Source organism: Macaca thibetana, chromosome 14, assembly GCF_024542745.1.
Source record: "Macaca thibetana thibetana isolate TM-01 chromosome 14, ASM2454274v1, whole genome shotgun sequence".
NCBI lineage: Eukaryota > Metazoa > Chordata > Mammalia > Primates > Cercopithecidae > Macaca > Macaca thibetana.
The window spans coordinates 6,207,537-6,234,782 of NC_065591.1; the positions used below are offsets into that span (position 1 = coordinate 6,207,537).

At 55.5% G+C, this 27,246-nt stretch overlaps 1 protein-coding gene across 2 annotated transcripts in view; it reads right to left on the reverse strand.

The window, feature by feature from the left end:
- LRP5 (LDL receptor related protein 5) overlaps positions 1–27,246 on the reverse strand; it is a 140,714-nt gene that overhangs the window by 75,498 nt on the left and 37,970 nt on the right. For both annotated transcript variants that reach the window (XM_050758106.1, XM_050758105.1), the window contains exons 3-5: positions 18,480–18,677; positions 12,618–12,814; positions 10,524–10,655 (exon numbers count right to left, since the gene is read on the reverse strand). In XM_050758106.1, the coding sequence (XP_050614063.1) occupies positions 10,524–10,655; positions 12,618–12,814; positions 18,480–18,677 (527 nt within the window). The remainder of the gene's footprint in view (positions 1–10,523; positions 10,656–12,617; positions 12,815–18,479; positions 18,678–27,246) is intronic.

The following is a 27,246-nucleotide window of genomic DNA, read 5'->3' on the forward strand; positions in this document are numbered from 1 at the left end:
TGGATGGAGGGGTGCTGTGGCAGGGGGCAGGGGAAGGGTGCTCCGGGTGGCGGGCACAGCACAAGCAGGGGCAGGGAGGTCCACACTCGGATGTGCGCAGGGAGAGGCAAACCGTGCATTTCCATTGCAATACGCAGTAAAACGTAGAAAAACAGAGTGGGGGCCAGGAAGGGAGTCAGAGACTTCTAGTGTCTCTCTGCAGGTGAGTGGCGGCCAAGGTGTCAGCTCAGCATACCTGGGGCCCGGGGCTGTGTCTTCTATCACTGACCTCAGGGCACACGGAACTAGGCAGGGAGAGCAGAGGCACAGGGCACGGTCAGTGAAACCAAACAAGGAGTCATCACCAAATGCAGAAAGGGCAAGGAGTGCCCACAGCCACACAGGGGCTTTGTCTGTGCAACATGGGGGTCCCACCAGGGCCTGCACCCTGCAAGCACAAAACTCGCCTCTGAAGATAAAGGGAAGCTGCTGGAGCTGCGGAGGTGGTCTGGGGTCAGCACAGAGCTGGGCTTATGCTGCAGTCACAAGGGGGACACGGAAGAGGCTGCAGGGTACAAAACCAGTGGCCGGAGTGACCACAATCTAACTCTGAGCCTGTGGAAAGGGCGCCCACAGAGTTCACCCACCCAAGAGGTGCCATTCACCTGTGCCCCCGCCCCACAGTGACAGCGTTCTCTAGGAATACGGTGCGCCCCTCTCCTCTTGCATCAGCCCTGAAAGTGAGTATTCAGGCCAAAAAGCAGAAGAGCACAGCTGCATGGTTCTATTTCCATTTAGTTCTGGAACAGGCAACGCTAATCCACAGTGATAGAAGTCAGGAGAGTGGTGGAGGGGGCGGGGGTTGAGGACAGCAAAGGGGCACCGGGAGCTTTCCCAGTGGCGGAAATGTTCTCGTCTGGACCGGGTAGCAGTCATGCAGACATACGCAGCTGTCAAAGTTAATCCAAATGTACACGTTAAAATGTGTGCGTTTTATTGCCTGCAAGTTATACCTCAATTAAAAAAATAAAGTTAGCACTCAGGCTTCTTCCACAACTTCCTGAACCGTGCGAGCTGATTTTCTTGCTATTAAAAATTCACGGTCCATGGCTGAGAACAGCAGCTGCCTTCTGTTTGCAAAGTCAACGCCAATCACTGCCCGGCAGCGGCAGACTCGGCCCCTCAGGACCTCCTTTCTTTTTTCCCTTTGACCTACTTCCCTGATAAGTGACAGGACAGCCAGACTCTGGGAACAAACGCCCGTTATTCGGCCCCGAGCTGAGCGGGCCCTGCTCCCTGGGCTAATCCGCCCGGACAGACGGATGGACGTGAGGGGCTTTGCCGTCGGCTCCAGCTGTCAGTCTGCCTGTCAGACTCCACAGTGGCCCCCTCTGTTCCTCCCGCCGCCCCCACTCCATCCCCGACTTCTTTTTGTTTCCTGTCTCTGACAGACGAACATCTGTTAAAACTCTGTCTGGGTGAGCTGTGGCCGGCGGCCCGCAAATCCCCAAGCCGCACCCCAGCCTCATCTGGGCGCTGCCGGGAGCCCTGCCTGGCCACCCTCTGGACACGGCCCCGAGAGCCGCCGGCCTGGGCATGTGTGGCCCGAGTGGCAGGGCGCACGCCGCTAAGCCCACTGCCCAAAGGCCCCCAAGCAGAAGGCATGTGCGGGCGACGAAATTCAAAGCAACAGGGGCACGTTCCACAGAGGATGGGGCTAGAGGGGTGGCCGTGAGGGACAGCAGCTTCCAAGGACGGTGGTGGCAACTCCCAAATAAGGCCCCACTCCTGCTGTTTTTAGCTCATTCCACATAATTGGAAAAACATGGCAGAAACCGAAGCCAGCTGCTGCCTCGGTCCCGGGGCTGTGTGGAGGGGGTGGGGAGGCCGGGAGGCCCAGGCTCTGAACTCCACTGCCAGGGAGGAGAGTAACTCTGAGCTGCAGAGAGCAGAATCACAGCCGCCGTGGTCCCACAGAGCCCCAGCCACGCTGGGTGGCAGAGGGCTGCTCGCAGGACATACCTGCCCTGTCTCATGGGGGTCACTTCAGGAGGGGCGAGGGAGCCAGGACACAGACAGCCCAGGGCCGGCGGTCACCCTGCAGCTCAGAGCCACGCAAACAGTGCTGCCCTGAAGGCACACAGCAGTGCAGGGACCCCCCCCCCCCCCCACGCATCCTCACCTCTTGGAGGCTGCCTGTGTGCCCCTGGGAACGCTGCTCCCCGTCCCTTGGGGTCCCGGCGTGACCACCCTCTCAGCCCCTTCCTTGGGGAAGGCACCCGACTCCCCCCACCCGGGTGGCTTTCATTTACTCAAAATCAGGAAAAAGCAGAATTCAAGACATCACAGAAATGTCTTTGCCTGTAACTCCATGAAAGATAAATGGTCAGACACCCTGGAGGGAGTCCTGGGGACCCTCGAGTCTCACCTGAGGCTCTGGCTTCAAACCCCGAGATGTTTCCGGCCGTGCCAGCGCTGCCCCCCACAACCTGCCACACACGGCCCTCCCTGGGGAACTCGCAGATCTGGCCCCACCTGACCACCCCGTTCCTTCTCGTGGGCTGGGTGGTTTGGGGTGGGGCCGGGGACTCTGGATGTGTCATAAGAGTCTGAGTGTTTCTGACACGGCCAGGCCCTGCCCCCATGCTGGCCTTCGCCCCACAGGAAAGGGAGCCACATGCCTGGAGCGCCCAGCACACCCCACTCTGTCCTCCCCAGGTTGCCTGCCAGCCGTGTAAGCCGTTCTCCCCATTGCCCCTTCACCCCTCCTCAGCTCCCCTGGCAGCACCCAGCCTTGGAGGCGACTTCTGATTACAACCTCCGAAGGAGGACTCGCTCCCTCGGCACTGACCCAGACGGCCTGCATCATTGCGCTGCTCAGCACGACCCACACAGCCTTCCTCCAAACCCCATGGATGGGGGAGTATAATCACCCCCTTTCTACCAATGGAGAAACTGAAGCTCAGAGAGGCTGTCACCTTCCTAAGGTCCCAATACGATGACAAAAAATAGAAAGCTGGCCCGCAAGTGGAACTAGGTGCTCCAAGTCCCGGGTCTGCCTGACACCGCACCTCCTCACCACCACAGTCCCGGGTGTGCCTGACACCGCACCTCCTCGCCACCACAGTCCCGGGTGTGCCTGACACCGCACCTCCTCGCCACCACAGTCCCGGGTCTGCCTGACACCGCACCTCCTCGCCACCACAGTCCCGGGTGTGCCTGACACCGCACCTCCTCGCCGCCACAGTCCCGGGTCTGCCTGAGGCCGCACCTCCTCGCCACCACAGTCCCGGGTGTGCCTGACACCGCACCTCCTCGCCACCACAGTCCCGGGTCTGCCTGACACCGCACCTCCTCGCCACCACAGTCCCGGGTCTGCCTGACACCGCACCTCCTCGCCACCACAGTCCTGGGTCTGCCTGACACTGCAATTCCTCCCCACCACAGTCCCGGGTCTGCCTGAGGCCGCACCTCCTCGCCACCACGGTCCCGGGTCTGCCTGACACCACACCTCCACCACCACGGTCCTGGGTCTGCCTGACACCGCACCTCCTCGCCACCACAGTCCTGGGTCTGCCTGACACTGCAATTCCTCCCCACCACAGTCCCGGGTTTGCCTGACACCACACCTCCTCGCCACCACGGTCCCGGGTCTGCCTGAGGCCGCACCTCCTCGCCACCACAGTCCCGGGTCTGCCTGACACTGCATTTCCTCAACCCAGTCCTTGGCCGGCTCCCAACTACAAACCAAGTCATGTCCTCCATCCTGACTCCTCTCGGCCTAAACATCACTCCCAATGCCTCCCTCCGGAAGAGGCACAAGGCCCACCAGCACAGCCTCCTTCATTACTCGCATTTCCGCTAGCCCAGGGCCAGCTCTGGAGCCCTCACCACGGGGCCTCTATCCTTCACCCCCGGACACTGGACCTCACCAACCTATAGCCAGGAGGAGATCCCCGTGTGACCCCAGGGCCTCCTCTGCCCGACTCTGAATTTCATTGCTCAACGTGACACTTCGGAAGGCTCCCTGGGCACTGGCAGCCCTCCACAGGCACCGCTCCTTCCGGCCAGCTCTGACGTCCTGGCTGGCGAGGTGCCCTGCATGAGGCCTCTGCCCACTGGGACCTCAGAGCCGTGCCGTCAGCTGCAACAAGCAACAGAATTTCACGTTTTCTTCACGTTGCCCCGGGTGAGCAGCTGCTATCTCCAGGTGGTTTTCGGTCGAGGCGAGGTGTCCCGTCAGCAGCCACGCTGCACAGCTAATTCATGCCTGCCGGGTGCACAGCCACAACACCAACAGGTGCCTGCAGCCTGGAAAGCCACAGAGGAAAGGAGAACAGCGACTGTACTCAGGTGACAGGACTGTGGTCTTTTAACAAAACACTTTCCTTTAATGAGATATTTTATGGCAAGGAATAAAACCCGGAGGACAGGACATTTGGATACTAAAGCCCCAGGATGCCACGTGCGTGGTCTGCTTTGTGAAGTCTGAAGCCCATGCCCCATTCTGGCCCCGCTCACAGGTCCGTCTCTGACTCACCAACTTCAATGCCAGGCTGTGCCTGTCCTCCAACCAGAACATGACTTCCTTAAGGACAAAGCCGTTTCTCACCCATCCCCATCTCCCTCTGGATTAAGAAATACGGAAAGATCTTCTAAAACCATCTCAAATTTGCAGAGAGCCACCTTGGTGACAAACCCCTGAAACGCTTCTGAGAAGAGTTTAGGTTTCTTCTCAACTCTAAAACCTCTAGAAAACTCTATCTCCCCTTTTCCACACCAGCTGCCCCTGGAACACTTCAGCTTCAAAAGGATCCAGGGCAGGGAGACGGAGAAGCCAGAATCCACACCCAGCACCAGCCAGTTAATTAACGGGAAGCGGGTGGGGCCCATCTCCAGGCAGCCCTGAGGTCAGGGAACCGTGCTTACAAAAACAGTGAACTGAAACGCTCACATCCTCATGCAAAACCAGACTCCCGGTTGCATCTTTCTGTGTCATCGAGGAGCTTTTTTCTCCCTTTGACAGAACACCCTATACACAGCATCTGGAACCAAGGCAGCAAGATTCAGGCTCAGAGTAAAACAGTCCCTGCACTGGCTGCATGTGGATGTTCCCAGCCCAGAGTCCCACCCAAGCAGGGCGTCTAAATGACACAAAATGGTTTTCTCCTGCATGCCACTCACACTCCAACTGAGTTATGTGTAAAAGTGCCTCTCACGGCTGGGGGCAAAAACAGTTCCCACAAGACCAGAGAAAGGTGCCCCCTGACGGCTGAGTCTCCAGGGAACGTGGAGCTGCGTGCTCAGCCCTCGCAGCCCTGATGGCTCTGGAATGGGAAAGCTTCCAACAGGAAGCACAGGGCTTTCTGCTAATCCAGCGGTCCAGCCCCACAGGTGTCTGTGGTGTCAGCTCCACGCCACAGAGCCCAGGGCTGGGGCCAGAGCCAACAGGCCCCCTGCCAGCCTGCAGGGGCCTCCTCCTCTGGGTAACCCAACCACCCACTGTGAGCGCAGGCAGCCTCCTCTAATCACCACAGGGCCTGTCCCAACCCACCCCACCCACCCCTTGCTGGAAAATGAGCCCTGAGGACTCCCCAGGGCTGCTCTGGGTCTGGACACGGAGACAGGATGTGACATTCGCAGAAGGAGTGCAATGCCCTTGAAGGGCTCAGCCACGGGCAGCCAGTCCCCAGGGCTCAGAAGGCCCAGCTGTCAGAATCCTGGGAGCCAGCAAAGAGCCAGGGGCTCCACCTAAGTCTATGGCCCCTGCCTCTTCTGGTTGGGAAAGAAAGCAACACCCCTTTACCAGCTCCCAATGACAGCCCACTCCCCCGGGTGTGAGAGGATTCTGGGACGATGCAGGCAAACCTGGACCCTGAGCGAACCTGCCCCAGCTCTCACGGGCCTGGCACCAGCCACAGCACCTAAGACGCTGGTCATGGTGACAACATGACGGTGATAAGGGCATGGACAGTGGACAAGGCAGCTGGACACTGGGCACCCACTGCATGCCAGGCATCCGGCATGGCACCGTCCACCCCTTGATGAGCAGTGGCCCTTTGCAAGCCAGGGTAGCCTGGGCAAGTTATTTGGGGGTCTCCAAGCTTGTCCAGCTGTGCAACTTCCCTGAGCCATGAGTCTGGGGTTTTATCAGGGCCCATCAGAGTTCCTGGAACTCTGACGCATGAGGGAGCCACACAGGGACCCTTAACAAAAGCTCCCTGGGCAACATGTTCTCTTGCCTCAGTCTCCCACAAAGCTGTGATTACAGATGCACCACTGCCGCCCAGCTAAGTTTTGTATTTTTAGTAGAGACGGGGTTTCACCATGTTGGCCACCATGTTGGCCAGACTGGTCTTGAACTCCTGACCTCGAATGACCCTTCCACTATTGGGGCAAGGCACCTGACAGGCACGACTGCACAATCTGCTTGCTGTGGGGGCTGTGTCCTTCCCCATTCCTTGGACAAATGTCCACACCCAGCCTTGCTTTGACACCCCGAGAGCAGAGATGGTGACCACACCTGCTTCCTACATGTCCATTGCTCTCCAGGGCAGATATTCCCAACAGATGCAACACAGCATTTAGGCAGACATCACCAATCGATGGTGGCAACACACACCAGGCCCTGCGCCCTCTAACTCCAGTGGCCAGACCCCAAGCCAGCTCTCACCTGCCCACCCCCAACCCACAGCAGCGAGACTCAGAAATGGCAAAAACACAAAGAGAACAGACATGCCCCATAGCAGGAGGACGGTTGAAAGACATGTCTTGATAAGACATCATTCAGACAGGCCAGGCGCGGTGGCTCACGCCTGTAATCCCAGCACTTTGGGAGGCCAAGGCGGGTGGATCACGAGGTCAGGAGATCGAGACCATCCTGGCTAACATGGTGAAACCCCGGCTCTACTAAAATACAAAAAAAATTAGCCGGGCATGGTGGCGGGTGCCTGTAGTCCCAGCTACTCAGGAGGCTGAGGCAAGAGAATGGAGTGAACCCAGGAGGCGGAGCTTGCAGTGAGCCGAGATCGCACCACTGCACTCCAGCCTGGGAGACAGAGCGAGACTCCGCCTCAAAAAAAAAAAAAAAAATCAAGATATAATTCAGGCATAGGCCAGGCACAGCGGCTCCTGCCTGTGATCCTAGAACTTCGGGAGGCTAAGGTAGGCAGATCACCTGAGGTTAGGAGTTCGAGACCAGCCTAGCCAACGTGGTGAAACCCTGTCTCTACTAAACATACAAAAATTAGCCAGGCATGGTGGTGGGCGCCTGTAATCCCAGCTGCTTGGGAGGCTGAGGCAGGAGAATCACTTGAACCTGGGAGGTGGAAGCTACTGTGAGCCACTGCACTCCAACCTGGGTGACAAAACAAGACTCCGTCTCAAAAAAAAAAAAAAAAAAAAAAAAGATATCCTTCAGGCACTAAAACTCATGTCTTTGATACATATTTACCTCCTGCAATCACAAACGCTTCTGCAATGCATAAAGTGAAATAAATAGCAGGAAGCCTTATGGTTCAATCACACAGGCACACAGTCACATACAAAAAAAATGCAGGAAGGGCCAGGGAACAAAAAAGCAACAGAAGATAAGATGTGGAGACAGACACACCGAGAGAGTAAGAGACCACCTCCAGAACTCCCCTCAGCTTCGCAAACACACAGCGCAGGGCCCGTTACAGAATCTGTGGGGACTGCTGCAAAATGGGAGTGCAGAGAGCCCCTTACTCAAAAGGTAGGAATTTCAGGTCAACAACAGAGCTCACCTCATGTGACTACATAGGTCGCACAGCCCGGGAAGTCGGTCCCGACACCAACACGCTCCTGCCTCAGAGCCGCCGCACATGCTGTTCCTTCTCGCCTTTCCCTCTTTTAGTCCTTCAGATCTCAGGCCTCCAGGGAGAAACTCCTGGCCTGCCGGTTCAGGCGGCCACGGCCCCAGTATAGGAGTCTCCAACTCAGCCCCTGCTGTGTCCCATACCTGACCCAGGTCTGTCCTGACTATGTCCATTTGTGTGCCGGCTTGCTTCCTGACACAGCCCCCACCACACGTGCACCTCGGGGCAGGGGAACAGGCCCAACTCATTAACTGCTTTCTTCTCGGATATTTTCTGGAATATTTGTGGATATTGGGGAATGTATATGTGCCACCTTCCACCTTTTCCAGATTGGACAGGATGAGCTGCCTTTTTTTTGTTTTTTTTTGAGACTCTGTCGCCCAGGCTGGAGTGCAGTGGTGTGATCTTGGCTCACTGCAAGCTCCGCCTCCCGGGTTCACTCCTGCCTTAGTCTCCCAAGTAGCTGCGATCACAGGCCTGTGCCACTACTGCCTAGCTAATTTTTGTATTTTTAGTAGAGATGGGGTTTCACCATGTTGGCCAGGCTGGTCTTGAACTCTTGACCTCAAATGACCCACCTGCCTCGGACTCCCAAATTGTTGGGATTACAGGTGTGAGCCACTGCGCCTGGCCCGAGCTGCCTGTTCTAAACCTGTGCCATATTCCGGTGATTCTCTCTCCGCTCCGTCCCCTGGCCCTGACTGTGGTGGCCGCTCTCTGCCGTCATGAGCCCATATGTCCTCATTCTTTCCCTTTCCGCCAGGACTTCGACCAACACTGCAGAACGCAGGGTCCAGCTCCAGCACTGAGTTCAGCCTCTTCTCACCAACAGACAGACAGGAAGGAGAGAAAACAAACTCTGGGAAGGCCAAAGTTCCCGGGCAGCCAGTCGGCCAAGCATCCTTCTCTGCTGAGGCTTATGCAGCCGAGGCACCCCCTCCTTCAGGGAGCAGGCAGGGTCCTGGGGCAGTCTGTGAGGGAGAGCAGGGCCTTGCTCCACCAGGGCCCAGGTATGGAGCAGTAGCAAACTCATGCCTCTGGGAGCCAGACCCCACCTGCTTGAACCTACTATGCCACCTGCTGTGGGTGACCCCAGGCCAGTGACTTGCCCTAGCCTCCTCTGTAAACAAGGGGCTCATCCAACCTGGTCAAACCTCCTCCCACTCAAGGGTCTTTAATCCACCCTTAATCTGCTTGGTCCAAACTCCTGGTGTCGCCAGGTCACTCACGAGGCAGCTCATCTGGACTCCTTCCCTGGGTCCAGTTTCTCTCTCAACATTGCCTTTGAGGCCGAGGTAAACGGTAAACAGTGAAGGGCCCCAGAGGTGATGGAGGAGTGGGTGTCCAAGACACTCACCCTTTCTAATGCACCGACTCCCTCGTGGACTCGCTTGTGCCGTCTCCCCACCCACCCAGCCCCAGAACCCCGAGTGTGAGCACCAGAGGCCCAGGATTCCGTCTGCACCACGGGGTCCCCAGTGCCTCGGAGCAATGCTGGCACACGGCAAGTGCTTGACAAATGCCTGCTGAACGAGCAAATGGATGGATGAATGAATGAATGAGCAAGCAGATGAATGACTGCGGTGCTGTCCAGAGCCATGAGGACTAGGCCGCCCAAGTCCCCATTTCTCAAATTCTCCTTCTCCCCACTTGGGAAACAAGATGCTCGGTGGGGGAGACTCTCCAACCATCCCCTGCAGTAGCCGGCACAGAGGACAGACCCTTTTAAGAAACAGCCATGTCTTCATTAAAGATGCTCTGCTCTCAGAAAGAGAAAGACAAATACCAACCTGGAAAGTCCTCACCAAGAGCAGGACCCCTGCCAGGGAGCAGAGAAAAGACCCATGCGCCACGGGCACCGCAACCACACACACACTCCGGCCGCTGCACACAAGTACAGACCCTGGCCGGGGAGGGCAGAGGGACCAGGAAACTGTCCCTAGAGTCAGGACCCCCATGTGCTCAGACAGCAGTGGGAGCAAGGAGATTTCTCCACCCACTGGATACCAGGAGAGTCCTTCTAGGGGGCCCCACACCGAGACTCTGCCCCTTAGGACTCTCCCTGAGTGTGGAAGCCAGCCCACTTGGAAGCCCCTTGCCCTCCCGAGTGGGACAATGTTACAGGAAGCAGACCCTGTCCCCCACCACCTTCTGCAAGCTGGGCCCCATCACGCTACAGAAATGGGGAGGACTGGTACCAGGGATGGCGCTTTCCTGACACCTCTCGTTACCCCGTTGCTTGCCAGGCCCCAGGGTCAGTCCCAGAGGCCAGACCGGCTACCCCAGGCCCAGAAGCATCCCCGAAGGCAAGCTGCATCCTCAACCTGTGTGACTTCCCGAAGGGCCCGCCCCGAACTGACACCTGGAAAGAAAGATCCTCAGCCAGTGACCCAGAGGAGAAGAGCCATGCCCCACTGCAGCACAGTACGAGGAAGCACCAAGCGCCTGAGGACCAAGGCGGAGAGTGAAAAACTGGGAAAATATCTGGGGCAAAAAAAAAATAAAACAGGATTGACCTCCTGGGCTCAAGCGATCCTCCCAACTCAGAGTCCCGAGTAGCTGGGACCACAGATTTGAATCACCACACCCGCCGAGTGGATCATTTTGAACGGGTTTGCCAAGGTTCCTTCTGGGACAACTGGCCGCAGCCCATTCCCGCCACGCCTCGCCCCACCCGCCCCGTCCCGTCCCGTCCCGCCGGCTCACCTGCCTTACACGTCCTGCCGTTGTCCTGCAGCTGCACACCCGTGGGACAGGCACATGTGTAGAAAGGCTCCCTTGGGGACAGCAGGCACAGGTGGGAGCAGCCGCCATTGTCCTCCTCACAGCGAGTGTGGACTGGGAAAACCAGGACAGAGTGAGAGAAGGTTCCAGAAGAAGACCGCCACTTGTTTCTGAATGAGTCTCATCCTGCCTCCTCGTCCCCCATGACAGCCCCCAGTGTCCCTCTGCCCAAATGCCAGCCTCAAGTGGCATCAGGGACCTCCCCGCGGGCACCATTCCACCTCCTGCCTCATCGCTGGCCCCCTCCACATCGGGCCCTCAGCCCGGCCAGACGGCCTGCAATTTCCCCAAAACCAGCCGTGACCTTCCTGGCCACCCTCACACCCAGACGTGACCTGCCCGTGGAGTGGCATCCTCCCTACCTGCTCCCTCCCACAAGCTCCTATGACTAGAAAACCCTCCCTAGCTTCTCAGGGCCCTGAAAGGACACCCCTCTGCAAAGGGTGCCCCCCACACTCCAACGGCAGGGGTCAGAACCTGCCCGTGTGGTAGTGACGGAAACCCCAGAAAGAGTGGGCTCCTGGGCAAAAGGCTCATCTTGTCTTTGTGCTATGTGTGGACGCAGCAGCTTCCACAGGAACACTGTCCCTCTTGCTGGGATGGCCAAGCTTGTCACTCTCCCAAGCCCTCTATGACCAACAGCAATTGAAGGGAACTCAATAAATGCTTCCAGCACTTCATTCAAACCAGGGGAAAGCTGGGGTGTATCAGCCCCATAATATGGATATAACTGGAACAACAAACTCACCAAAATGAACCTCTCCCTCCCTCATGCTGCCCCAAGTGTAGAAGGGTTTTGTGCCCATGACTTTCTCACCAGGAAACAGCTCCAGAGAGCCCCACCCTCCTCTGTCCTGCTCTGGGAACAGCTGCCACCCCTAGGCCCCACCTTTCAATTCAAAGTCCAAACCTTCCATAATGGCTTCACCAGAAATCTCCATCCCTGGTCCCTGTGGGGGTGGGTCACTGTCCCCAGAGCCACAGCCCCACTGTCACAGAAGCTGGTGAATTTCACCATCAGGGACCTCTGTCACAACCCTGCGTGGCCCCCAGGCTGAGAACTGCTGATTCTGAGCAGGTTATTCATTGATAAATATGCAACTTGCATGGCCAAGCATGGTGGCTCATACCTGTGACCCCAGCACTTTGGGAGGTCAAGGTGTGAGGACCACTGGAGCCCAGGAGTTTGAGACAAGCCTGGGCAACATGGCAAAATCTCATCTCTATTAAAAATACATACACGTGGCCGGGCGCGGTGGCTCACGCCTGTAATCCCAGCACTTTGGGAGGCCAAGGCGGGCGGATCACGAGGTCAGGAGATTGAGACCATCCTGGCTAACACGGTGAAACCCCGTCTCTACTAAAAATACAAAAAATTAGCCGGGCGCGGTGGCGGGCGCCTATAGTTCCAGCTACTCAGGAGGCTGAGGCAGGAAAATGGTGTGAACCCGGGAAGCGGAGCTTGCAGTGAGCCAAGATAGTACTACTGCACTCCAGCCTGGGCGGCAGAGCGAGACTCCGTCTCAAAAAAAAAAAAAATACACATACATATATATATATATATTTTTTAATATCCATACACACACACACACACACACACACACACACAACTTCTGGGCCTTGAAAACAAGGCAAGCTTCCTTGGGAATCCCCTTGCCACTGCTGAACCTGAAACAGCCCCCACAAGCTCTGCACAGGGGCCCTCTGCAGGCCCGTGCCCCCGAGCCAGCCACATACTCTGCACACATCTCCCTTCACTGCAGCAGGCACCCCTTTAGAGAGGGTGCCCCCCAGGGCATGGGTTTCTGCAGGGAGGGGCCACCTGTCCCCCACCCCACTTACTCTCCCACCCCCCCACCCTCCTGCCCCGGCCCCCCCCCACGCCTTCACACCTCCCCGCCCTCACCCCCCACCAAGCCCCCACCTCCACCTCACCACGCTCCCACCCCACCACACCTCACCCCCCACGCCCCCACCCCCCCACGCCCCAGCCCCCGCGGCCCAGCCGGCACTCACAGAAAGGCTGCCGCTCCTGGCTCAGCACCTGAATGTCCATGGGTGAGTAGAGGGCGCTCAGGATCTCCTTCCTCTTCCCCCCAGTGCGCTTGTTGCAGGCATGGATGGAGCGGGTCTGCCAGTCCGTCCAGTACAGAGTGTCCCCGGAGAGCGTCAGGGCGAAGGGGTGTGTCAGGCTGCCCTCCACCACCTTCTGCCTGCAGTCAGGGAGGCGGGGTAGGGGAGCCATCATGAGGGTCCCCCGACAGTCACTGCTGCTGACCCAATTACGTTTTTTTTTTTTTTTTTTTGAGACGGAGTCTCGGTCTGTTGCCTAGGCTAGAGTGCAGTGATGCAATCTCAGCTCACTGCAACCTCCACCTCCCAGGTTCAAGCAATTCTCCTGCCTCAGCCTCCCGAGTAGCTGGGATTACAGATGCCCACCACCACGACTGGCTGATTTTTGTACTTTTAGTAGAGAAAGGGTTTCATTATGTTGGCAAGGCTGGTCTTGAACTCCTGACCTCAGGTGATCCACCCGCCTCAGCCTCTCAAAGTGCAGGGATTACAGGCCTACGCCACCGCACCAGGCCTCTCATTTACTTTCCACCAGACAAATGAGGCCAGGTCAAGAGCCCCAGGAGTTGGTGCCATTGTACGTTTCTCCCGGAGTGCACAGGGCACGTCCCAAACCCAGTCTGTGACAGTGACACAGGGGGTGCCCCAGGTCAAGTGGCAAAGTCTCCCCCAGGGGAGAAAGGAGGAAGCCACACCTGGTGGAAAGGACAGCTCTTCTGCCCAAGGCTTTAACTTCTGAATACAAATCAGGCCACGTGCACTCGCTCCTTCTTACAATGCTCATAATTTATACTTTCAGAGTAAATTAAACTTGGCATCAACACAAGAAACAGCTACTCTTTTCTAGGTGCTTACGGTGCCTAGCAAATGAGGACTCGGGTGTAATGAGATTATGGGCACTGGGAACAGGATCGTAATGTGACATGGTCAGTAATGTTGTAGTTTTATTTGCTTAATGACCCTCGCCCAGTGACAGGCTCCCTGAGGGTGCGCCTGGGGGCAGAGGGTCCCCACCACGTCCCCAGCCCTCAGCACAGCTGCCAGGAGAGGGTGACACTCATGAAGCAGCACAAGGAAGATGGGAGCTATGGGCTCTGCAGATCCACCGCCTTCTGTTCATTTTTGTTGATGCTGTTTTTTAAGAAAATTATTATTGAAGTAAAATTCACAGGACATAACATTTACATTTTTATTTATTTACTTCTTTGTTTTGTTTTGTTTTTTTGAGATGGGGTCTCACTCTGCCACCCAGGTTGGAGCGCAGTGGTGTGATCTCAGCTCACTGCAACCTCTGCCTCCCAGGTTCAAGCGATTCTCCCACCTCAGCCTCCAGAGTAGCTGGGATCACAGGCGTGCACCACCATGACCAGCTCATTTTTTGGGGGTATTTTTTTGGTAGAGATAGGGTTTCACCATGTTGCTTATCTTGAACTCCTGAGCTCAGGCGATCCACCCGCCTTGGCCTCTCAAAGTGCTGGGATTACAGGTGAGAGCCACTGCGCCTGGCCTAAATTTACCACTTGAAAATGAATAATTAGTGTTACCTAGCACGTTCACAAGGATGTGCAGCCTCCACTTCTATCTAGTTCCGAAGCACTTCAATTGCCCCACAGGAAAACCCCAAACCCATCAGCAGTCACTCCCTAGTCCCCGCCCTCAGCCCTGGCAAACACTTTTGATGGATTTAACGACACACATTCTAAACATCTCACATAAACCGAATCACAATACGCAGCCTTTGATGTCTAGCTTCTTTGACTCAGCACCATGTTTTCAAGGTTCATCCGTGCTGTAGCATGTCAGGGCTTCATCCCGTTTCAGGGGTGAACCGTATTCCAGTGTACAGACAGAACACAATCTGTGTTGTGTCATTTCCACCTTCGGCTGTTGTGCACATTCCTGTCCATTCACATTTTGTGTGAATACCTGTTTCCGATTCTTAGAGTATACAGCTAGGAGTGGAATTGCTGGGTCATACGTAAATCAATGTTTATATCCTAAGGAATCACCAAACTGTTTTCTACAATGTCGCCTTTTTTGTTTGTTTTCTGAGACAGGGTCTTGCTCTGTCACCCAGGCTGGAGTGCAGTGGCGTGATCATGGCTCACTGCAGCCTCGATCTCCTAAGCTCAATCAATCCTCCTGCCTCAGCCTCCTGAGTAGCTGGACCACCACCACAGCCAGCTAATTTTTTAATTTTAATTTTTTTTTTTTTTTTTTGAGACGGAGTCTCGCTCTGTCACCTAGGCCAGAGTGCAGTGGCACAATCTCAGCTCACTGCAAGCTCTGCCTCCCGGGTTCATGCCATTCTCCTGCCTCAGCCTCCTGAGTAGCTGGGACTACAGGCGCCCACCACCATGCCTGGGTAATTTTTTTGTATTTTTAGTAGAGACAGGGTTTCACCATGTTACCCAGGATGGTCTGGAACTCCTGACCTCGTGATCCACCCACCTCGGCTTCCCAAAGTGCTGGGATTACAGGTGTGAGCCACCGTGCCCGGTCTTAATTTTAATTGTTTTAATTTAAATTTTTCTGTTTTTGTTTTTGTTTTTGAGATGGAGTTTTGCTCTTGTCACCCAGACTAGAGTGCAATGGCATGACCTCAGCTCACTGCAACCTTTGTCTCCTGGGTTCAAGCAGTTCTCCTGCCTCAGCCTCCCAAGTAGCTGGGATTACAGGTGCCCGCCACCATGCCCAGCTAATTTTTGTATTTTTAGTAGAGATGAGGTTTCACCATGTTGGCCAGGCTTGTCTCAAACTCCTGACCTCAGGTGATCCACCCACCTCAGCCTCTCAAAGTGTTGGGATTTCAAGCGTGAGCCGCCATGCCCGGCCCAATTTTTATTTTTAGTAGATGGGGTCTCGCTTTGTTGCCAGGTTGGTCTCGAACCCCTGGGCTCAAATGATCCTCTCACCTCAGCCTTCCAAAGCACTGGGATTATAGGTGTGAGCCATTGTGCCCAGCCATGTTGACATTTTTCAATGAGAGAAGCCAGAGGCCCATCACTCCCGGTTGCTCCCTGCACCACGCTCTGCCTCAGCCAGAAGCACTGAGGGAAGGTCAGCCTCAGTCCTTGCCACAGTCACAGATAAAGGGGCCTACACAGGTCTGTGTGGCTCCAGAGCTCGTCCCCCCACATGCGATGCTTCCACGTGAATTGCCGCAGGTGCATCATGAAGAGCGATGGCCGCTGCAGAGGCAGAAGAATCCCGCGGGGAGGCAGGTAGGAGAGAGGCTAAGAACGGACCAGACCCTGGGGCTACAGACTCTACGTTCCAACCCTGGCTAGGACTAGCTGTGTGGCTTTGGGCAAATTCACATGCCTTTCTGTGCACAGGGGATCATAATAGCAAACACAGGCTGGGCACAGTGGCTCACAACTGTAAACCCAGTGCTTTGAGAGGCCAAGGTGGAAACATGGCTTGAGCTCAGGAGTTTGAGACCAGCCGGGGCAACATGGTGAAACCCCATCTCTACAAAAAAAAAAAACAAAAAAATTAGCCAGGCATGGTGGTACATGCCTGTGGTCTCAGCTACTTGGGAGGCTGAGGTGGGAGGACCACTTGAGCCCAAGAAGTCAAGGCTGTGTCTGGGTGTGGTGGCTCACACCTGTAACCCCAGCACTTTGGGAGGCTGAGGTGGGCGATCACTTGTGATCAGGAGTTCAAGACCAGCCTGGCCAACGTGGTGAAATCTCGTCCCTACTAAAAAAATACAAAAATTTCCCGGACGTGGTGGTGGGCACCTGTAATCCCAGCTATTTGGGAGGTTGAGGCAGGAGAATCGCTGGAACCTGGGAGGTGGAGGTTGCAGTGAGCTGAGATGGTGCCACTGCACTCCAGCCTGGGGGACAGAGCAAGGCTCCATCTCAAAAAGAAAAAACAACAACAACAACAAAAACAAACGAATAAAAAAAGAGGTCAAGGCTGCAGTGAACCATGATTGTGTCAATGCACTCTAGCCAGGGAGACAAAGCGAGACCCTGCCTCAAAACAATAAAAATATAAATAAAAATAAAACATAATAGCAAACATTTCATAGAGTTGGTGTGAACATTAAATGAGCTGATAAATGTCCCTGGAAAACAGTAAGTGCTACGGAAGGGTTTGTTGCTGCCACCACCATTAGCATATTTCAACTGCCATCACCCTCACTGTTACCATCCTTTGACCAGGGCACTCCCAGCTGCAGCCTTTCTATCCTCTCATCCACCCTTCATAACTGTAAGATCACTCAGCTCCCAAGAACCACAGTCTACAGGGTAACCACATTTCCAAATCTCAAACCAGACCCACCCGTCTGCACTTCCAGGGACAACAGGATATTTTCAAACCAGCCCAAAAGAGATGTGTGGCTCAGCATAAGAGGAACAGGAGAAATTGAGGCCTCTTGCCCTGAGAATGAGCTTGGAAGTGGATGTCCCGGCCTCACTCGAACCTTCAGATGACTGAGGCCCCAGTCAGGAGCTTGAGTGTACTCTCCGGTCACACCCTGAGCCAGAACCACCCAGCTAATCCACTCCTCATTGCTGACCCCCTCCCCATAAAAAACCTGCTTGCTGTTTCAGGCTGTTAAGTTGTGGGCTGTTTTGTTACACAGCAATGGATAACTAACACACGAAGCCTGGCGAACGTGGTGCAAAGCTGCCCAGGCCCTCAAGTCTGTTCATGTGGGTGTTGGCCTGTGTTTGCAGAAATCCAGCCAGAGTCCTCCCATGCAGTCACTACTGCTCTCTGCATGGATACCTGCCACATCCCAGCCTGGGCCAGGAGCTCCACTAGGGCAGGAATGGGATCTGCCGTCCCAGGAGGATCGCTGACACCTGGCACACAGGGCCAGCAGCAGACAGTACTTGGTCAGTGAAGAAACTGCCTTTCACCTGTACACACACGGGATGTTTGTCTAAGAGGTAATTAAGTGCAGGGCTGTGAAGCTACACTGACCAGAAGGCTCTAAAAGCAATTACCCAACAAGGGGAAAACCCTTCCTACTCATTCTTGGCCCATTTTATTGAGCCCTGACCATGTGGATGGCCCCCTGGTGAGACTGAGGAATGCAGCAATAACTAAGACAGCTCCAGCTGCTGCCCTCAAATGCCTGAGCTGGGGTGGGGCCAGGGTGGGGGTGGTGCGTGTGACAGGGTTACTGTTCATAACCCTGCTGGGCCACAAGCCCTCCCCAACAATTCCAAAATCCAAAACGCTCTGAAGATGGAAAGCTTTTGATGCTCATTTGGTGCATGAGCCAGCACGGTGGCTCACGCCTGTAATCCCAGCACCCTGGGAGCTGAGAGGGAGGGTCCCTTAAGCTTAGGAGACCAGCCTGAGCAACATGTGAGACACCGTCTCTACCACAAATACAAAAATTTGCCAGGTGTGGTGGCGCACTCCTGTAGTCCCAGCTACTCGGGAGGCCAAGGTGGGAGGATAGCTTGAGCCTGGGGGGTAGAGGCTGCAGTGAGCTGAGACTATGCCATTGCACTCCAGCCTGGGTGAAAGAGTGAGACTCTGTCTCAAAAAAACAAAGTTTAAAAAAAAGTTAAAAACTGTGCATAGGTGTGGCCTACAGATGGTCTTTTCTGTCCTACTTAGAATGAACATGCCACACGTGCTATAGAAATATTCAAGGGCTGGGGGCAAGTGCCACCCAGGCCCTGACGCTGTTCCAAGTTCTGAGAAGTCCTGCATGTCTCAGGTTCCCAGAGTTTCAGAGAAGAGTCTGTAGGCCTGAGTTAAGAAGAAACCCATTCAAAAGCCCTGGGGACAAAGGGGAAGGGGGTGCCCCAGGACTGCACAGGTACCTACCGGAACGAGCCATCTAGATTGGCACGGTGGATGAAGCTGAGCTTGGCATCGGCCCAGTAGAGCTTCTGCTCCTCTAGGTCAATGGTCAGTCCATTGGGCCAGTAAATGTCCGAGTCCACAATGATCTTCCGGGTGCTGCCGTCCATCCCCGCCCGCTCGATCCGGGGCGTCTCGCCCCAATCTGTCCAGTACATGTACCTGTGATGGGGGCAGGGCAAGAGGAGAAGCAGCTAACACAGATCTGTTTTTTTGTTTTTGTCTACACAGATGCAGACATGAAACAATAGACAGTGACTTGCCCTAAAATCTCACCCACCAGAAATAACCAACAGATAGGGTTTCATGTATTCCTGCCTTAAGTTGGGCAATCAAAATATACTATTTCCAACTTGTTCTCAGTTAACAGTAAATTCTGGGCACCTTCTCTTCTCGCAAATAGAAAGATTCCTTGTTCTTTTGATGATTGCATAGTGTACTATGCTGTGACTTTTTAAAATAAATTTGGGTTATTTCTGATTTTTTTGCTACCATGAAAATGCTGTAAATGAATCTCTAAAAGGCAATTCAAAACATGCAGGATGGAAGATTATTTAGTGCTAAAAAGAAAAGAGCTATCGGCCGGGCGCGGTGACTCACGCCTGTAATCCCAGCACTTTGAGAGGCCAAGGCAGGCGGATCACGAGGTTGGGAGATTAAGACCTTCCTGGCTAACACAGTAAAACCTCGTCTTTACTAAAAATACAAAAAATTAACCAGGCGTGGTCGCACGCGCCTGTAGTCCCAGCTACTCAGGAGGCTGAGGCAGGAGAATCATCTGAACCCGGGAGGGGAAGGTTGCAGTGAGCAGAGATCGCACCACTGCACTGCAGCCTCGGCGACAGAGCGAGACTCCGTCTCAAAAAAAAAAAAAAAAAAAAAAAGAAAGAAAGAAAAGAAATGATCTATCAAGCCATGAAAAGACATGGAGGAAACTTAAATGCATATTAGTAGGTGAAAGAGCCAGTCTGTATGAGTCCAACTCTATGACACTCTGGAAAAAGCAAATACGCAGAGAGAGTAAAGCATCAGGTAGTTGCCAGGAGTTGGAGAGGAGAGGGATGAATGAGTGGAGCACAGAAAATCAGGGCAGTGGAACTATCTTGTGTGACATGGAATGGTGGGTGCATGTCCTTATTCATCTGTCTAAACCAAGAATGTACAAACCAAGGGCGAACCCTCGTGTAAACATGGATTTTGGGTGATGGTGCGTCAGCCGGCTTTCATCAGTTGTAACAAATGTACCACCCTGCATAGGATGCTGACAGTTGGGGAGACTGTGTGGGTGTGAGGACAGGGATATATAGGACCTCAGTACCTGCTGCTCATCAACTTTGCTGTGAACCTACAACTGTTTGAAAAAAGTAAGTCTATTTAAAAACAAGTAAACGTGGCCAGGCATGGTGGCTCGCACCTGTAATTCCAGTACTTTGGGAGGCTGAGGTGGGTGGGTCACTTGAGCCACCCTGGGCAACATGGCAAAATTCCGTCTCTACAAAAAATAAAAATTAAAAAAAATTAGCTGGGCATGGTGGCACACACTTATAATCCCAGCTACTTGGGAGGCTGACATGGGAGGATCCCTTGAGCCCTGGGAGGTCTAGGCTGCAGTGAGCTGCGACTGCACCACTGCACCCCAGCCTGGATGACAGAGTAAGACTCTGCCTTAAAAAAAAAAAAAAAAAAGAATAAAAGAATAAAACCCATGGAGCCTGAACCTGCAGCTGCAGCTGTTCCTGGGTAGGTCTATGGGCAATGTGACTTTGCTTCTCCACGTTCCCAAGAGACAAGCATCACCCATCCATGAGAAACAAGCACGTCCTCAGGGCGCCCTTACTTGATCTCTAGCCAATGAACCAGGACAAAGTGAGCAGAGACAATGTGCCCTACACCAAGTCTGGGATGGCAGTTCCCACCCCTACCACTGCCCAGTGTGCCCTGTTTGGAGGTGACCACAGGGTATGTGCCCAGAGGCTGGGAGTGGCTCTCAGCGGAGACCAGAGGGGAACCACACCAGCTTGGAGGACTCAGTTCCCATCCCAGCCAGCTGGGACGAGCCACAGGACACAAGAGCTGGCAGACCTATTGTGTTTTGTCCACCCTTCTCAGCAGAGAAAGGGGACAGTGCCCAGAATGTCCTCTGAGGAGCCTCCTCCCACTCTTGGTCCATGTAAAATGGTGCTGACTCCCTTGCTCCCTTCTTCCTGGGGTGGGCGGCAAACCCCATTCCTCTTGGCCTTAGCAACTGATTTAAAACAGCCAGCTCGGCCAAGCCGGGCATGAGTGACCCCGGGACACAGGGAGAACAAGCCCTGCTTTGCCCTCTGGGGGTCTCCATCCAGCAGAAAAGGCAAATGACAGACGCACAGCCACCTCCTCCCCCACCATGGCACTCTGCGGCCTCAGGAGCCTCAGGTGCACCACGGGGCCTTGCTTCCCTGAGCAGTGTCATTCCCGAGCAAGCACCATCTCCACCTTCCAGAGGGGCTCTTGTGACAAGATCAATAAGAATGAGGGCACAGGAGCCTCGAACCAAACGTACCATCCTCCCTGCAGAGGGTGACCGCGCCCAGCTGCCATCACCAAGCCCCTCTCCATGGGGACAGGATAAGAGGGGCATCACATGGAACAGCTCTCCAGACAGTCCCTCTCAAGCTGCTGTCCCCTGTGCATCTAGTGAGAACCCAGCCGACACAGGGAAGCTGGGAATTGCTCTTCCCATTAGACAGATGAGAAAACTGAGTCCCTAAAAGGCTGGCCTGTCCCAGGTTACAGGCACTGAGCGGCAGCTCTGGGAACACACTTGGTGTCTGCTGAGGGCCTGAGCCGGACCATCATATGACTCACCCTTCGCCAGCAAAGCCCGGGTGTGGGTGAACTTTTCCTGGCAGCCTGGGACTCCAAGGTGCTGGCAGCCAGCCCAGCGAAGCCTCCCGCGTGCCTGGGGTAGACGCCTTGCTTTACCTGCCCGTCCCCGACCCCTAGGAGCCCAGACAGAGCCCAGTCCTAAGAAGGTGTCAGGGGCATCAGTCTGGAGTTGGAGGGGATCCACACAGGCCTTCCCCCAAACGCCCCACCGTGGCCCATGGAAAAAGCTGGAAAACGTGCAGGAGCAGGGGCCTCCGCATGGAGCATAATTCACATTCCTTCCCCGAGTTTCATAACAGAGGCCTGCTGGTTTCCTTAAATGGGGAATTGGCGAGCCAGTCGGTGACCAGAGACTGGTTGGCGTGGACATGCTCTTGCAGAGTCTCAAATGCTACCACAAGCCCAGCCAAATTCCACGGAGGAAAATCGACTTCCGAAGAAAAGCGCTGCAGCATGGCCTTCGTGCCGAGCCAGCTGCGGTTGTGGTTGTGTGTTATTTTAGGGAAGGGCCATTTTGCATTTTAAAGAGGGGGTTGGGTTTCACCCTGGCTTTAATTTGAGACCCGGGGGTCACTGTGGCCCCTTGTCAGGCTGGTACAGGCCGGGGCCTCCTCCCATGCTAAGCCAGTGTCTTTCTGGCCCCAGATCCTCAGGGGCCAGAGGGTCATCCCCAGAGCCCACTCTGCCACCCATGTGGGCACCTTAGCACTGGGAGGGACGTGCCTTCCCCCAACCCTGCCTTGACGTCTGCGCAGGGCCACCTGCGTTGCTGAAACTGCAACCAAGTCGAGTCTCAGGATGGGCCCTCCTGGTTGCAGGGCTCTTGATCCTTTTGGCCACGTGCACACTGAGGTGGACGCTCGGACCCAGAGACTCCCTTCCTGATGATGGCCGGGGCAGGAACCACCTCCTCTGAGGAAGGACCCTGCTGAGGGACAGCACTACAGGAGATGACGGGGGCTCTAGCAGGGCCGGGAGGAAGGCCAAGATGCTCCTGCAACCTGGTGCCTGTGGCCAGGACAGAGGACAAAACCCCCAGTCTCAGGACAGTGGTCCTGCCCCGGGACTCAGTGCCCACACTTCTGCCTGCGGACCGCTATTCACGTCAGTATTTGGTGAGCGGAGTGGGGGTTGCTGCCCACGGGCGCTGTGACAGGCTGGAATCCTCTCCCTCTCCCCATCCAGTGACGTGGAGCCTAAAGGGACAGTCAGCACCTCAGGGTAGGACCATGGCTGGTGTCATCAGCATCACTGGATCTGATGAGTGGGAGCTGGCACGCCACTGTTTTCACTCTCTCATTCAAATGACTGGAGCAAAGGGAGGGTGTGGGGAGAGGCCCAGGAATCAACACTAAGGTCAACTCTGCCCCAGGGGCAGGGGTGGGAGTGAACAGCCACAGGTGTGATCCTGGGGAGGGCTTCTGGAAGAGAATTTAGAGGCAAGCACTTTAGTAAATGCATCATTTCATTTCAAATGGTTAAGAAAAGCCAGAGCCAAACAGGGACAGCTGGCTCCCAAAGATGATGCAGGCAAAGTCAGCTCAAATCTGAGCACGGGAAAGACTGCTCCTAACCAAGGGCCTAGCATTTCCCAAGCAAGCACCAAGTACCTCCCAACCAAGTGCCAAGCACCTCCCAATCTAATACCTCCCAACCAAGCACCTAGCACCTCTCAACTGGACACCAACAACTTCCAACCAAGTGTCAAGCACCTCCCAACCAAGTGCCAATTACCTTCCAACCGAGCACGTAGCACCTCCAACTGAGCATCATGCACCTCCCAAAAGAGCACCTAGCACCTCCCAACTGAGCACCTCCCAACCAACATGGCAAAAGCCGTAAGGAAGTAAACAGAGAAAACCATTCAGGCATGGAGACAGGACTTCTGGTGTTGAGGAAAGGGCATTTTTACTGTAACGACAGCTAACATTTGTTGAACTCACAAACTGTTCTTGGTGTTTTCCACATGATGTACAGACAGGGATACTGAGGCACAGAGTGGCACCGTGCCATCCTTGTCTCATCTTTTTTTTTTTTTTGAGACGGAGTCTCACTCTGTCGCCCAGGCTGGAGTGCAGTGGCCGGATCTCAGCTCACTGCAAGCTCTGCCTCCCGGGTTTACGCCATTCTCCTGCCTCAGCCTCCCGAGTAGCTGGGACTACAGGCGCCCGCCACCTCGCCCGGCTAGTTTTTTTGTATTTTTTTAGTAGAGACAGGGTTTCACCGTGTTAGCCAGGATGGTCTCGATCTCCTGACCTCGTGATCCGCCCGTCTCGGCCTCCCAAAGTGCTGGGATTACAGGCTTAAGCCACTGCGCCCGGCCCTTGTCTCATCTTTCTATCGAACCCACATGCAGAGTGCCAGCAAATCCAGTTGTCTTTCTCTTTTTTTTTTTTGAGACGGAGTCTTGCTCTGTCACCCAGGCTGGAGTGCAGTGGCCGGATCTCAGCTCACTGCAAGCTCCGCCTCCCGGGTTTACGCCGTTCTCCTGCCTCAGCCTCCCGAGTAGCTGGGACTACAGGCGCCCGCCACCTCGCCCGGCTAGTTTTTTTTTTTTTTGTATTTTTTAGTAGCAGGGTTTCACCGTGTTAGCCGGGATCGTCTCTCGATCTCCTGGCCTCGTGATCCGCCCGTCTCGGCCTCCCAAAGTGCTGGGACTACAGGCTTGAGCCACCGCGCCCGGCCCCAGTTGTCTTTCTCTTCAGAACAGATCCCGAATCTCACCACACCTTACCCCCACAAGTGAGGTGTCCCCACTGCTGCTTTCTGTCGCCAGGATCCCGGTAATAACTGTGGACAGGGCTCCTGCCCCCATGCCACCCACACCACAGCTCACTCTCGCTCCAGCCACCAGGGGATGCCCTCCAGCACGAGTCAGACCTGGCACCTCCTCTGCTCGAGACCTGATGTGTCCTCTCCTCACACCTTGGGCCCTGTTCCCCTACATTCTGCTACAGCCCCTCAAACAGGCCCCGCCCCAAACCAGCCCAGGGTTTGCACTGGCTGATTCCTCTGCCTGGAGGGCGCCGCTCCCAGATAGCCAGACGGCTGCTTCGAGTAGCCAGACAGCTGCTTCCAGTCTCGGCTCAAAAGTCACCAAGAGCCCAGCACCTGAGCTCCGAGAGAAGCCCCTCGCCACAGCACCCGGGCACGGCTTTATCCCCCCACACACACATCCCTCTCAAATACTATTCATTTACCGTCTCCTCCCATCCACTGAAAGGGTCAGAGACGGAGCTATACCTGCTGCATGGGGAGCAGGACCAGCGCACAAGGGTTCACAAATGTGGGTGGATGCCTGGTTGGGAGGTGAGGGAGCTGCAGCGACCCACACTGGGAGGGAACGCAAGGATGGGAGGAGCATAGGTTCCAGTGACACAATGGCCGCGGCAGCCGCTGGTGAGCAACCGCAGGCCGGCCCCGGGAGAGGGCTTCCAGCAGGCTGCTATCTTTGGCCTCTCCCACCACTGCTGATGCCCCCTCCAAGCCAGAGAGACTGCTACACCAGCTGACCCTTCCAAAAAGAAGATCAGTAACCCCACAGCTCCTGGAGCCACAGTGCAGGGGGAGAGGGCTGAGAGGGCGACAGTTCACCAGGCGGAACAGAGGCCGCCCTGGAAGTCAGCTGGCTCCGGGCAGCTGCAGGTGGCCAGCCCACTCGGAGGGCAGCGAGGGCATAAGAGGGGCCCCAGGGATAAGCGGTTGCCCAGCACAGCACCCCTGGGAGGCTAGGGGTACTTCTCAGGTGGTGGGGGCACGAGGCTGCTCTGGCCTGACCTCAGGGACTCAAAATACTTTGGCCATAAATTCCACCGCATCCCACCCCTGCTGGTACCCCGTACTTACACACAGACTGGTTCAGAGGCAGACACTCTCGCGCACATACTCGCTCACACAGGCACATACACGCGCATGCATAATCACGCGCGTGCACTCACACAGACAAGCATACAAATACCCGCTCACACACGTGTGCACACGCACGCACACAGGCTCACACGTATGCACGCACATGTGTGCGTGCGCGCACACATACACACACACACACACACACAGGCTCACATCCTCCCACTCCCACACTCAGTTGCTCAGACACACACACCTGGCTCACACAAACCTATTGGGCTCTGAAAGGCTCCAGCCCTTCCCGTGCTTGTCAGAAGCCAGTCAATGGCTTCTTAAGTCACCGCACAGAGCAAAGAGGTGAACTTGGCCACCACGGCACTCTGCTTCCCCAGCTCCCAAACCCCAGCCTTGGTGAGGATACTCTCATTCCCACTACCCCGGGCAGGCCCAGAGGAAGGGCATCTGCAGGGTATGGCAACCAGCCCCTCCTGCCCGGCTCCTGCAGCCAGCGCCATGGGAGTCAGGGGGAGGTCACTGCGAAGGGCAACAGCAAGTTGGTGGCCTCAGGACTAGAGCCCAGGGGTCTTCGGTCCTACTCCAGAGTTTGGACACTGTCCCACAGGGCACGGAAAAGGGAAGGGCTCCCAGAGCCCTGACTTCAGGGAGGAGGGCGGGTGGGCTCCTGTGGCAGGCCTGGATGCGTGGCTGCCCAGTCCTGAGACTTTCTAATCTAGAAGATCTAGGTCAGGCCGGGTGCAGTGGCTCACACCTGCAATCCCAGCACTTTGGGAGGCCGAGGCTGGTGGATCACTTGAGATTAGGAGTTTGAAACCAGCCTGGCGAAACCCTGTCTCTACTAAAAATACAAAAACTAGCCAGGTGTGGTAGTGCATGCCTGTAATAACAGCTACTCAGGAGGCTGAGGCAGGAGAATCGCTTGAACCTGGGAGGTGGAGGTTGCAGTGAGTCGAGATCGCGCCATTGCGCAAAGAAGATCTAGGCCGGTCCCTCATCCGGTGAGGTCCAGGCTGGGAGTGCTGAGAGACTGTGGTGACACTGTATGAACTAACAGGCAAAGGGCTTCCAACTGAGCCTGGGAATGGGGGGAAAAGGCTCCTGTGTTCTAGTCAGGGACCTCTGCCAACCAGTTCTCACACGAACTCAGCACGGAACCTGACAGGTCAGCAAGGGCCAGGGCTCAGCACAGCCCAGGTAAGGGTGTGTGTACAGCCCCCAGAGTCACTCCCAGGCTGCAAGAGGAGGGACGAAGGAGGGACAACGGGCATCCAAGCAAACTGTTCCCTCTGCTCGGGAGTCTGGGGTGATCTGGCCTAGCTGGCCACTGGAGCTGGGCCACCTCCCCTTAAACTCTCCACCCCGGACTTCGACTCCAAGGAGGTTCTTCGCTTTCCTGCCACCCACCGTCTCCCTACCTGGGATCATGGCCAGGCCCTGAGCCTTCAAGGGCCCAGGTGAACTCAGCCAGACAAGGAGCTGAGGAGGACACAGGGCAGCTTCCAAAACAGACCCAGGTTCTGCTTCCAGATGAGGAGCTGCACTTTTTCAGCCAACGCAGTTAGAAAGCCAGGAGAAGGCGCAGATTCCACCTGCCTGAGAGTCTGCACTTCCCAGGCCACCCACCATACACACAGCAAAGATGCGTTTAACCATTCAGACCCACAGCCAACCCCATCAGACATGCAAGTTTTAAAAAGGAACGTAACTATGAACCAGGCATGGTGGCTCACGCCTGTAATCCCAGCACTTTGGGAGGCCAAGGTGGGTGGATCACCTGGGGTGAGGAGTTCGAGACCAGCCTGGCCATCCTGGTGAAACCCCATCTCTACCAAAAATACAAAAATTACCTGGGCATGGTGGTGGGCGCCTGTAATCCCAGCTACTTGGGAGGCTGAGGCAGGAGAATCACTTGAACCCGGGAGGCGGAGGTTGCAGTGAGCCGAGATCATGTCACTGCACACCAGCCTGGGCAACAAGAGCAAGACTCCATCTCAATTAA